Here is a 12,266-nt window from a genome sequence, read left to right on the forward strand (position 1 = left end):
GCCATTAGAGACATTTAACAACTACATTATTGCTCCCAACTCAACTTTTCTCTTACAGTAATGTACCCAGGGCCTTACTCACCTGTATCTCCAGCCTCCCAACCTGCTTTTTAATTTTTTATTTTGAGACAGTGTCTCACTAAGGTACCAAGTTGCCCAGGCTGGGATTGACCTTGGATCCCCCTGCCTCAGCCACCCAGAGTTCTGGAGTTACAGATGTACACTATCATGCTCAGCCCCAAAATTTATGCTACTATCTTGATAATTTCCAGATGATTTCAAAATAATAGAATTTTAAAGTTGATTGTATGGCCTAATTGTTTGTAGCAAACAGAATTCTGGCGCTATTGAGCAGACACAGGAGGTCTGGGCTATGTGAGATCCCCAGGACTACCTCAGCTTCTCCTCCTTCCCAGACTGGGGAGTAGGAGTCCAGGATAGAAGCCAGACCTCCAGATTCATTTCCTCAGCCCTTGAAGGCAACCTCTAAGACAGCACAGACAAGAACTACATTTCCAATGTTCTCAAAGAAGGGCTATAGGCCTGCAGATTTCTAGTCTTGCCATAATTTGGGGGAACTCTCTTTCTCCCTCAGGCCATCATGGCCAATATCTGCAGGCAGTGCTGTCTATGGGAACCTGGAAGGCACCTCCTGTCCGTAGCAGCCTGAGCCCAGCAGCCCTGAATCACCTCTGTTGTACAGCAAGGACTGGGGCAGTGTGGCCAAGTGAGTGTCCAAGGTCCGGTACCACACGTAAACCCTTGAGAGAAGCAGCTGAAGCACCTTGAGAGATCAGCGCTGGAGGCAGGCACAGAGCAGGGAGAGTCAAGCTTCCTGGGAACCAGTGATGACCAGCACTGGGCGCATCTGCAGATACTCCAGCCAAGCCACCACTGGAAAGTATCAAACTTTTCTAGAATGCCATGCAGAATTTTATTTAGAAAATAACACATGTGTGTGTCTTCTATTAGCTGCTTGCCTATCATTCTTTAAATATGGATGTAGGGGAACATATATGAGTCCTCAGAATCACTTGTCACCCAGCAGACAGGGACACTGATAGAGACCTAACTCCCTTCTGCAGTGGCAAAATGTCTGTCAGGTTCACTTAACGGTCAAAGTTTAAAAGTCCTTGAGGATTTCCATCCAGCCTGGTCACCCTGGATAGAAATCCCAGCTTCCTGAAGGCTTTACTGCTTACCATCTGTCTTAGTTACTTTTTACTCATTGCTGAGACAAAATACCTGAAGCCCAAAGTTGGGAAAGGAAAGGTTTATTTCTTACAGTTTTTGGAGATTTCAGCCCACACTCAGTTGGATCCAAGGCAGGCAGGCATGGCTGGGCCACCATCCAAGGCAGCTACAAACAGCAAGCTCGAACCAGCAAAGAGCGAGACACAGCTTCTTCCTGCCATTACATCATATCCTGGCTCCACCCCTTTGTGGGTGGAGCACTGACACCATCAATCTAAGCACTAAACAATGACCAAATAACAAATGCACAATTCAAACTCATGAGGCCTGGGGGACACAGACATAAACCATGACACCATTCACATTTGTCATAGAACACTGGCTCGTGGCCTAAGTTTCAAGAACAGATACAATCCATGTTTAACGAATTTGCCTAGAAATTTCTGTTACATTATTTCAAACCAAAAAACATCAAAATACTTGACCATTTTCATGTACTTTACACAGCTATCTGCTGAATTGGCTCTTCATGGAGTGCTCTTGGAGCACAATTGTTTGTACAAAGAGTTCTGTGTCATCTCAATGGCCATAATGATATTAAAATTATGCTAAAGGTATTGTGACATACTGACCAGTTGGGGGTGTAAAAAGAGTAACAGGTGTTTAAGAGATCTGAGCAAGACGGAGGAAGGGACCAAAGTGGGTTGGCTCAGGAGTCAGGATTTCCCGCTGGTCTCTGATACCCTCCAGCTGAGAGTGTCACTGGGCATTAGGGCATAATTTCCCTTCACACCCTCTCCTACCTCTCTTGGTGACTCCCAGCCACCTTCTCCAATAGCATGTTTGGGGTAGAGGACACACGTCAGAGTTTATGATGCTGGAAATTTGGGACAGCTGGAGGCAGCAGAGATACATCAAATCCCCTCAGACTTCCTATCTTGTTTAGATGGTAATTCTAACGCTCTCTCCTCTAACATTTGAGCCACAGTTATGAGTAGGGACCAAAGAAGATGAATTTAAATTTTGGCTTTTTCTTTTTCTCTTATTTGTTAGTGGATCTGAGCCAAGGGACAGAGGGCACAGGACAAACATGGCAGGAAACGCCCTGTAGCAAATAGAAAATGAAAATTTTTCCCCTGACTATTTTATGCTCAGAGATCAAGATGGCCATGATTTCTGTCCTCCTTTGTCCTACAGCCACAATGCCAAGAACATCATCAAGTAACATCCAAATCATTCTAGCCAAAAAGAGATTTGGGAAGAGGATGGATGTGTTCCTGGGTTAGAAAGTCGGTGACTCAGCACGTGTAAAATTTTGTCCAGCTATATGCTTGCAGATTAAAGTCGCTGGGGCTAGCATCTTTGATGCCATGAGGGAGGAAGTGACTTTAAAGATCTGCCCAGTGCTGCCGGTGATTACAGGCTTGCTGGGTGTATGCTGCACTGCAGGAACTTAAGCAAGTAACCTTTTTTCAGTTGAGTTTTGAGGTTGATGTTGGAAATATCATCACTTCCTCTGGTGGAATTTTAAAAGTTGCACAAAAGTTGCAAGTTCCCTTCTTTAGGTTTTCTCTAAAGTGCTTTCTGCAATTTAAAGAGGCTCCCAGAGTCACACGAAGTCATGTGGAGATTAATGTTCAGACCCAAAAAGCGCCGAGGCTTGGTTGGTATCCTTTGCTGTGTCCTTAATGGTGAAGTTGTGTGCTGGAAATATATCTCGAGACTTACAGAGCTGCTGTCTCTTATTTTCTGTTTTTCTAGGGCAAAGGTGATGTGACCTTCGCTGAGACGCAAGCAGCCGCCTCTGCAGAGGTAAGAAACATGATGCAGAGTTTTTTCCTCCATGCAAATGTAAGTTACAGTCTTGAAAAAATGCTAAACATGCAGTCTTTCTCCATTCTTTTGGTGGTTTTACACTGCCCAGGTCCTGCAAATTGAGAGTGTGGTGTGATTGCAGAAGAATAGAACTCTGGACAGTAAAATGTAAATTTTTGACCCTGGAGGGCACACAAGTGTGCTGGGTTGTACAGCTATGTCTCTATACAGCAGGAGTCTGCTGTATGCTGAGCTGTGGCTCATTGGGGTGATATAGATATGATTTCATGTGTCATATTCTTTCAAGATACTTATTGTGTGATTTTAAAATAAGTTGGGATCATAAATGACAAGAGTCGATAGCCAGACAGGAATGGCACCCACCTTCTGGATGTGAGGTGATACCACCTGGCTGGCAGACCCTTATGCCTGCACAGACCAGATGCTCAGCAGCATCTGTTTAGGAATTTGGCCCAACATGCATATTTTGGAGGAGGATGAACATCTACAGTGTTTTAAACAGCTATCTGGCTTTGGTAGAAACATTATGAATAAGGTGGTTTCTGAGACAGGTTTATATTTGTCTCAATGCATCTTCCCCATGATATAAGTGGTGAAAGTGGCACCTGAGATAATAATGAAGGCTGAAACCCACAGCAGCCGGGCTGGTAGATTCTGGTTGGGCTTATGTTAATCTACCTCAATGTGTTAAACTACCAAGTGGTTCCTATTCCTTAAAAATATTCCTGACTTGTGCTAGCATATTGTCAACTTTGTGAATGTTAAAAAGTAGTAAATAAGCACAGTCTTCTGAGGGAGGATACCTTGTTCCCACAGAAGCACGGTCAAAGTGGAGGGTACATGGTAACCTCCAATGGCAGGCTTCTTCCTGCCCCCTCCATGTGTGGAGGTACCTGAAGACCCAGGCAATGCCAAGTTCTAAAACCTTAGAGGAAAGTACCCTAAACATTTGGCTACTGAGTGTCAGACAGCAAAACAGTGTTTCCTTCTGAGCCCTGCAGTCTTATTTTGTGAGAGTTGTAGCTCTCCTGTGTGTGTCTAAGTGTGTTTTTACTAACAGCCTGATACTAAGTGGTTCAATAAGAGACTCTTGATGCCATTATCTTGCAGAAGTGAGTTTCCTTGCAAGGCACAAAAATTGGGCCAGTAGAATTGTGTGGTTAATAATAGCCAGTCTATGGCTATATAAATTCTCAAGGTGGTTATAATTGTTCTTACCTAAGTGGTACTATTTTGAATTGCCCCCTAATATAAATGAGCTCAGACCAAGTGGGAGAAGTGTATCTGATTGTGCTTTTCTCATAATTTCTTTTCAGTCTAGATTATCACCTACTTAGGAATGAGAGACTCACACTTTAGTTAGTGATTTTTAGCAAAATTTCTCTTGAGTTTATACAGATCTGAAAAGATTTATGTTTCTTAGAAATCAAAAGTTTCCTTATTATTTGTGTAATCCCAGTCCATACTCAGCCTAGACATGCCAAACACAGATATTTCTATTGAGTGTCTCCTTTTTCTTTGGTCATTGAAATGGACCTAGGCCAGGAGGATAAAGATGGGCCTGGTGGGAGATGATAATGAAATTCAGAGATGATGATGATGTCACTAGTAGGATGTCACTGATAAGTCATTCCTGAAGGCATCAGTGGTGTTCTTCAAGGCATTATCCACAAGGCCTGTTTAGAATGGAAACTGTACAGGGATTATACTGTTCCTATGTCCTACATCATGCAATAGAGGGCTGATATTGCAGCAAATCCTCTCATTCCACTTAACCCTTCCTGAGCCAGTCCATGTGTCTTAGTTTCTCATTGCTGAGACACAATACCCAACAACTATAACTCTTAAGAATGAAAAGTTTATTCTCACTCAGTTTGTAGAGATTTCAGTCTGTCATCTGCTGGTTCCAAGGCAGGACAGTATGGCAGAGAGGCATGGCAGGGGAGAAACAGTTCATGGTATGGCAACAGGAAGCAGAAAGACCTGAATGGAGGAGGAAGGGACGTGGACTCTGCCAGGCCACACCTCCAGTGACCCCCCTACTCCATCTAGACTTTATCTCCCAATGTCACATTTAGCTATAAACTCATAAATGGGCTAATATACTATTGAGCATCACATTACCTGATCCAGTCACCTTCCAAAAGCCCTCCCTACGAGTGCATGATACTTTGAGGGTCTGGGGGATATTTAGATATAAACCATAACAATACACTTTCAAGATTTACCTTAAGCTTGGCAAACAAGAATCTCTGATGTTTGGGATAAAGACCACATCAGAGGCATAGATGTAACTCAGTGGTAGTGTTTGCTTAGCATAAACAAAGACCTAGGTTCAAAACAAGAAAAAGCAAAGTCCCACAAATCAGACCTTACAAAGCATCATCCTGGAGCATCACAAAAGTATGAAAGGTGGTAAGATGACAGTGATTTAGGAGCTATCTATTTTCTCCTTCCCTCCTATCTCCCCATAAATATTTTCACTAAGACTCTGTAAAAAGCAATGCTAAATAGACAGTTCCCTAAAGCAGAGGATTATGGGTTTCTTGTTGAAAATCCCAGTGTGAATGTAGCTTCTGGGACTAAACAGGCACTACTATTTCTCCAGGATTATCATGGAGGTGGCTGATGTACCGGTCACAGCCAATGGTGTCTTTTATGTATTTTTCCTAATGGAATCTGCAAGTTGCCACCATTTTTTTTCTACCATGATGTTTCTCTTTATTTAGCTGGTTTTGTAAGAAACCAATGTTTTAAAAAAGAGATTAAGTATGTTAGAATTCACATAGGAGGATGCTATCTTTGTTGATGCTTCCAGCCTCAACTGGATCAGAAGGGAATGGCGCACTCCCTCTGTCTGCTGAAGGACCTTATGGCCATCCTCTCCCCTCTTTTTCTTTGGAATGAGCATATGTGTTCCATTTTATACAGTTGTTCTGCTCACTGATCTATTGACTCAATGACCTGTGGATCTTACAGATTCTGACAAGGAAAGAGCAGTGTTCTTCCAGAATATTGCCATGTTCTTGTGTGCTGCGTGACACACAAGAACATGGCAATATTTGATTCTTCTAATGTGGCAGTGTAGACCAAGGTTATGATTTCATAGATGAAGAGACAAAGGTGATCCTTGGGTAAAGAATGAAAGCAGCTCGAAGGTTTTCACTGAGAGAAAAAATGTGTGATGTGCCCATGACACATGCCCACTGCTGCCTGTCTGACATTAGGGCCTGTGCATGTGTGTTTATTTGCATAGTTTTCATCCTTAATAATTTGTGAAACAGTCTGTTCTTTTGTAAGAGACTTTTATAAGCAAATGAAATAAGGAAATGACTCAAACTGAATCCTTTGAAAAGCAACTTAGCTGCAATGTGCAGAGACCCTGGAACAAAACATAAGGCTGATGTTCCCCCTTTGCAGCTTCTCTATGAGGTCTTTGACTGACACAGGGGGCAGTTTGTGGGATGCTGGAGAACAGTGCCATCCCACCTGAGTCACAAAACTAACTTTAGATTAGAATTCTGCAAATCTTATTGTCGTGTATTCTTCTGCCCATGCTTTGATCTTTCTATTTATTTTTGTTTTTGAAGGTAGTAAAATACAATAGAACAAGACAGAACAAAGCCAATCAAGACAATGGGTGAAATTAGTACAGAACTTCACAGCAGGATACTAGGATAACAGTAATAGGTACCATGGTATATCTCATTATCCTCACAATAGTTGTCCAGTCAATTAGATACAGGGAAATCAAATAAAAAACAGAGCATTATAAAACCTATCAAAGCAGAATATTGAACAGAGCAAAACAATTAACCAGAACAAAGCAAAATAGTGAAAACAAGATTTGCCTTTAAAGGGATGATAGAAGGAAATCCCCCATATTTACTATATTGCATATGGGCAACCTCCCAAGAGATGCTCCGACCTCTGGCTCCCAGTTGCTAACAGTGGCGGTGGGGTGGGGGTGGGTGGGGGGGTGGGGATTGGAAGTTTGATTTTCAGCCCTGGGCTGGTAGGCTCATGGGAGACCCTGACTGGTTCTCTTCTTGGCTTGCTTACTGCTAGCTCGAGCCATGGCTCCTTACTTTGATTTTTCTCATCCTGGACCAAAATGATTCTGAATCTTGGCTACAAGGAAGATTGTGATGGTTAATCTTGATTGTCATCTAGACTGGATTGAGAAATGTTCAGGAAGTTAGTAAGAAGCACTGGGTGTGTCTGTGGACAACTGGATCCGGAGGGCTCTAGCTTCATTAAGCTGATTAGCCTGATGATGAAATCAGTTTGATGGCATTAATGGAAAGTGATAGAGACTCAGGAGCTGGGGCCTCATTGAAGAGAACGGGGCACAGGGCCATGACCTTAGGGACTTTATCTGGCACCTGGACCAGCCTTCTCTGGCTCTTTGCCATTCTCCTTGCTTCCTGACTGCAGCAAGGTGAGCCACTTTACTCTGCCACATCCTTCTGCTGTGATGTTTTTGCCTGGTCCCATTGCAACGGAGCCAGCTGGTGATGGACTGAAACCTCCTAACCATGAGTTATAATAAATCTTTCCTCCTCTGAGTTGTTTATACCGACAACATGGAGATATTTGTTTTTGTCTTTCTCATTGAATTATGCTTTGCCTCCACTGTGAGGCCTGAAGCATGAGAAGAACAGACTTACAGATGTATTTTGTTTTCTGATGGCATTGATAATGTGGCAGGAAAAGGTGACATGAAAAAGATGACTTAGACATGGGCAACAGAACACATAATTTTATTTCCAGAAACATGGAATCCCCTTGCCTGGAAAAGCCCTAGCCAAAGGGGCTTGCTATTCACTCCTGACCCAGTGACGTAGGGAAGTGTTCTGTGCACAGCTGAGAAGACAGAGGGAGACACATCCCTGGACACGTGAACAAAGGCAAGAAGGAGTCCCTGGGTATAGGAGAAGCTTCATAGGACTTAGGCCACCAGGAGAACTGGGAATCCCTTGGGCAGGTAGGGTACTGAGGGAAGCTTCTGGAACAGGACTGGCAGTCAACCAGGAGAACATGGAAGACTGTGGTTTTCTATGCTCTACCCTGACCAATCACAAAAGACAGGAGCACAGCCTTCCTGTACCCAACCCATAGCTGATCCTGCAGAATCTTGCATCTCAGTGGAAACTAGTGATAAATGCAGAGAAGAGGAGTACTTTCATCAGGAAAGACCTTTGATCAAATTCATAATTTTCAGTTTCCTTTTGGGAAAGCTAGAGAAAAGCCAAACATGAACTTCAAGAAAAATGATTGACTCAATATTTATCAACCAGATTTTTATCATAATCAACTATTTTCTGCCTCCCAGTTCCCAATACAAAATAGGAAGGACTTGTGGGAAAAAAACATTCTCAAATCTTTTAATCCATTCCAGGATCATGGGTGATTTGTATTTTCTTTTTCAACTTTTTTTTGGTGGGGGGGTACCAGGGATTGAACTCGCTACCTTGTATTTCCCAGGTAGGTACTTAGGGGGTTGAGCTAAATCTTCAGCCCAACATTTTTTGTTATAATTTCTAAAGTACTGTACTATTGGTATTATAAATATAGTTAAGGCTCTACTCACTCTAAAAACATTAAGAATAACACCACCATCATTATGCAGTGATACAACCCAATTTATCTTATTCACTGTGTCCTAGATTCAGTAACTTATGGATTGTTCTCAAGTTATAGACACTTTCCACCAGGGAAAAATGGCCCTTATTCAATACTTAATCCATTTATAGAAAAAATCACCACAGCTTACTTCTGTAGCCTAAGGGCTGCCGAGATGATTCTTACTGCCAGTAACCCAAAGGGAAGGATGCAATACTGGACAACAGGATCTTTTGACTTAGACATGGTTGGAAATGAGATCTCTTCAAATGTTGCAAACCACACACTCCTACATAGTAAAGCTTTATTGAACAGTGGGGGCATCAGCCGTATTGGGACTATAATAGAAATAGGGTCAAGAAAGAGATCAAATTGCCTACAGAACAAAGAGAACAGCATGTTTTTATCGATTTTTTGGGGTGGGCTGGTTTGATAATTCTAATTGACGTGGGGCACAGTTTCAAAAAGTGTTTCTTCTTGGAGTATTGAGTGATCACTTATTCCTACAAGTTTTGAATTTGTGTGTCTAGTGCCATCATCCTGGGCTAAACATTCTGGCCTTGTTGTCTGTGTCCTAGGACAGGGGTGGCAGACTTACTGTGCTTCACCTTTTAAAGACACATAAAGGTAAGACCAAGAAGGAGGGGAGAGAGGAAAAGAAAGTATATGTCAGCTCCATCAGACATAGGCCAATTTAGTGCTGCATTATAGTCTTGAACTAAACATTCTTTTTTTAAAAAATTTTATTTAAGGAGAGAAAGAAAAAAAAGCAGAAAAAGGGTACAAGTTATACAGAATTTCAGAAAAAATAAACTGTAGAAAATCACTAGTTAATAGATTACATATTGTCATCTTAGAAATATTTGTTCAAGTTACAAAATTAAAGCATATAAAGTGGACATTCAAACAGTGAGACTGCAAACAGTTCTGTTCAATGATCCAACAAAACTCAGTGATGTCATTATCTATCTTATACACTTAAATATACATGCAGTTATATCGTTTAGAGCACTTTATTTTCCTCTCGTTTATACAATGACAATTACACATTTTGGGTTTTATTACTCCCACAGTTCTTATTACTTTTTTTTTTTTTGAAGAGAGTAAAACCAAATGTGACATAACAGAACAGAGTCAGTCAAATCAAAAGGATGGACATACTATATAATGTAAAAACATAATACAAGGTGATCAACAATGGTTACCATAATGCCTCTTGCTATCTTAAAAAGAATTGCCTATATCATCAGTTATAATAAAATTGAACAAAACAGTAAAGAAGAAAACCAATAAAACCAAAACATTGGAGACATTACAGGACTTCAAAATAAGATAATAGTCAACCAGAATGGGCATCATAATGAATCTTATTATCTTCACAGCTGTTGCCTATACTTTCAAACTTGGTACTATCAAACAAAACAGAATAGAGGAAAATCAGTCAAAACAAGATGGTGAGAGCAATACAGGGTTTCAAATCAAGTTAATAGGAAATCAAAGTGGGTTGCTATATCCTGCTATTTTTTATTTTTCCCTTAATTAAAAGGATAAAATAAAAAAGTAAATAATAAAATGGAAATTGAGATAAAAGAGGGCATAACAACAAAACAGCGCAGGTCAAAACATAACCATTTAAGCAAAACAGTGTTTCACCACAAGATAATCCTGACATAAAAGTAGTTACCATATTGTCTCTTTCCTTGAAATCTTTGAGTATAACTTCGTATACTGTAGCATCAAACATATCAAAACAATGTAAAACTGTTCAAGGGAATGACATTATTACACAGTATTTAGAATCAACTAACAGAAAATGAACAATGGTTTCTGTATAATCTCTTTGTCTATAAAAGTTTTGTTTATATTATCACATATAATAAAATCCAATAAGATACAACATGTATCTATGGAGACAGAAGAACAAAAGCTTGATGGGAATTCAAAACAGGATGACATTAAATCAGCACTAGCTATTATGATGTCTTGTTTTCTCCAAAATAGCTGTTCCTACTATCCAATCTTCTCTGCCTCATTTCTGTTGAGCTCTTTTTCTGTCATTAGTTGTCCGTTTGTCTTCTTCATTTCGTTTTCTGCTCCATTCACTGTGGCCTCTCTGCCACTATTTCTGGAATCTTGGTATTTTTCTTTTTTAGAATATCCTGCAGTATTCTCTGTAGAGTTGAACTGGTGGTTGCAAATTCCCCTAGTTGCTCTTTATCCTGGAAGCACCTTGTTTTTCCATCAATTTCTAGGGACAGTTGTGCAGGATATATCAATCTTGGCTGGAGGTTATTATCTTTCAAAGCTTGAATTATTTCCCCTCACATTCTTTGTGATTTGATGGTTTGTGATAAGAAGTCTGCTGTAATTCTGATGGGTGTTCCCTTGTAAGTGATCTGTTTCTTGTCTCTGACGGCTTTTAGTATTCTGTTCTTGTATTGGATTTCTGGAATTTTGATTATTATATGCCTGGGTGTAGCTCTGTTTGGGTTGTAGGTGGCTGGGGTCCTGTATACCTCATACATCTGGGTATCTTTACCTTTTGCTAAATTAGGGAAATTCTCCTGGATTATTTCTGGGAATAGCTTTTGTAGTTCATTTGTTTGTGTTCCTACCTCTTCTTTTATGTTCTTAATTCTTAAGTTATAGATCCTCTTATCATCTTCTAGCCTTTGTATTATTACTGTTTGTTTCTTTGTTATTTTTAAGAAGTTTTTCATTTCATGCTCCCACTTTACCAATCTGTCCTCCAGTTCAGATAATCTATCCTTAGTTTCTTTCAAGCTGTTATGCCAGCTTTCAATAGAGTTTTTAGTTTCCTGGTAATCTCTTTGAATCTGCTTCATGTATTCGATGTTTTCTCTATTTTCTCCATCAAGCAATTCTCCCCTTTTGTTCTGTTCTTCCATTCCACCATCTGTTTTTTTCTTGGGCAGTGCTTAGCATTTCTCTAATTATTCTACTTATATTTTGCTTTATTTCATTAAATACTTTACTTTTGAACTCATCTATGAGGCTCCAGATATATTGCTTTATGTCTATTGGTGCCATGCCTGATATTGCATGTTTTCTGTCCTCATTATCCTTAGTATTTACTTTTCCTGGATCAGTGTTCTCAGGATTGGGGGCCAAGGACCCTTTCTTGTTGCTCCATCTTCCCATATTTTTTGTTTCTTCCATACAAGTGTAAATAGGAGGCCCAGTTTTTTTTTTTTTTCTTTGTCAGTTACAGTTTGTTTGAATCTGCTGGCTAGGTGTTCCTGCCCACTGCAGTGTACTAGGGAGACACAGACCTGGACAGCCTCTGCTGGGTCTGCCCCTCCAGGTCAGTCAACTTACTGAAGGCTTCACTGATATGGGGCACCGGCAGGCGCTGGGACTTTGTTTGTGCTAGCCTACTGGATCTTAGTCCACGGCATCACCCAGGCCAAGTGCTCCCCACCAATCCCACTTGAGAGGGGAATATGTGACTAAAGTCTCTGCAGTGTCCTGTTCCAGCTAGTCTGCCCGGTCCCAGAATGTCCTCTGTTGGAGCCTCCTAGTCCATGGAAGAGTCCCCGTTTCCCTCACTCACCACAGGTTGATGCAGGCTCCCCGCCCATCCCGCTCTC

General features: G+C 41.0%; 2 protein-coding genes across 4 annotated transcripts in view; both read left to right on the top strand.

The window, feature by feature from the left end:
• Nucleotides 1-12,266, top strand: part of Mpc1 (mitochondrial pyruvate carrier 1) — a 506,120-nt gene that overhangs the window by 139,518 nt on the left and 354,336 nt on the right. The gene's annotated exons all lie outside the window — the stretch shown is intronic.
• Rps6ka2 (ribosomal protein S6 kinase A2) overlaps nt 1-12,266 on the top strand; it is a 370,448-nt gene that overhangs the window by 59,525 nt on the left and 298,657 nt on the right. For 2 of the 3 annotated variants that reach the window (XM_023563599.2, XM_063233075.1), the window contains one exon: nt 2,956-3,006. In XM_023563599.2, coding sequence (XP_023419367.1) covers nt 2,956-3,006 — 51 coding nt within the window. Of the gene's footprint in view, nt 1-2,800; nt 2,858-2,955; nt 3,007-12,266 lie in introns of those variants that run through there. The other variant, XM_013148872.3, reaches the window with a different exon arrangement.

Source organism: Cavia porcellus, unplaced genomic scaffold, assembly GCF_034190915.1.
Source record: "Cavia porcellus strain 051 isolate PalLab524CR breed Dunkin Hartley unplaced genomic scaffold, mCavPor4.1 scaffold_22, whole genome shotgun sequence".
Taxonomy (NCBI): domain Eukaryota; kingdom Metazoa; phylum Chordata; class Mammalia; order Rodentia; family Caviidae; genus Cavia; species Cavia porcellus.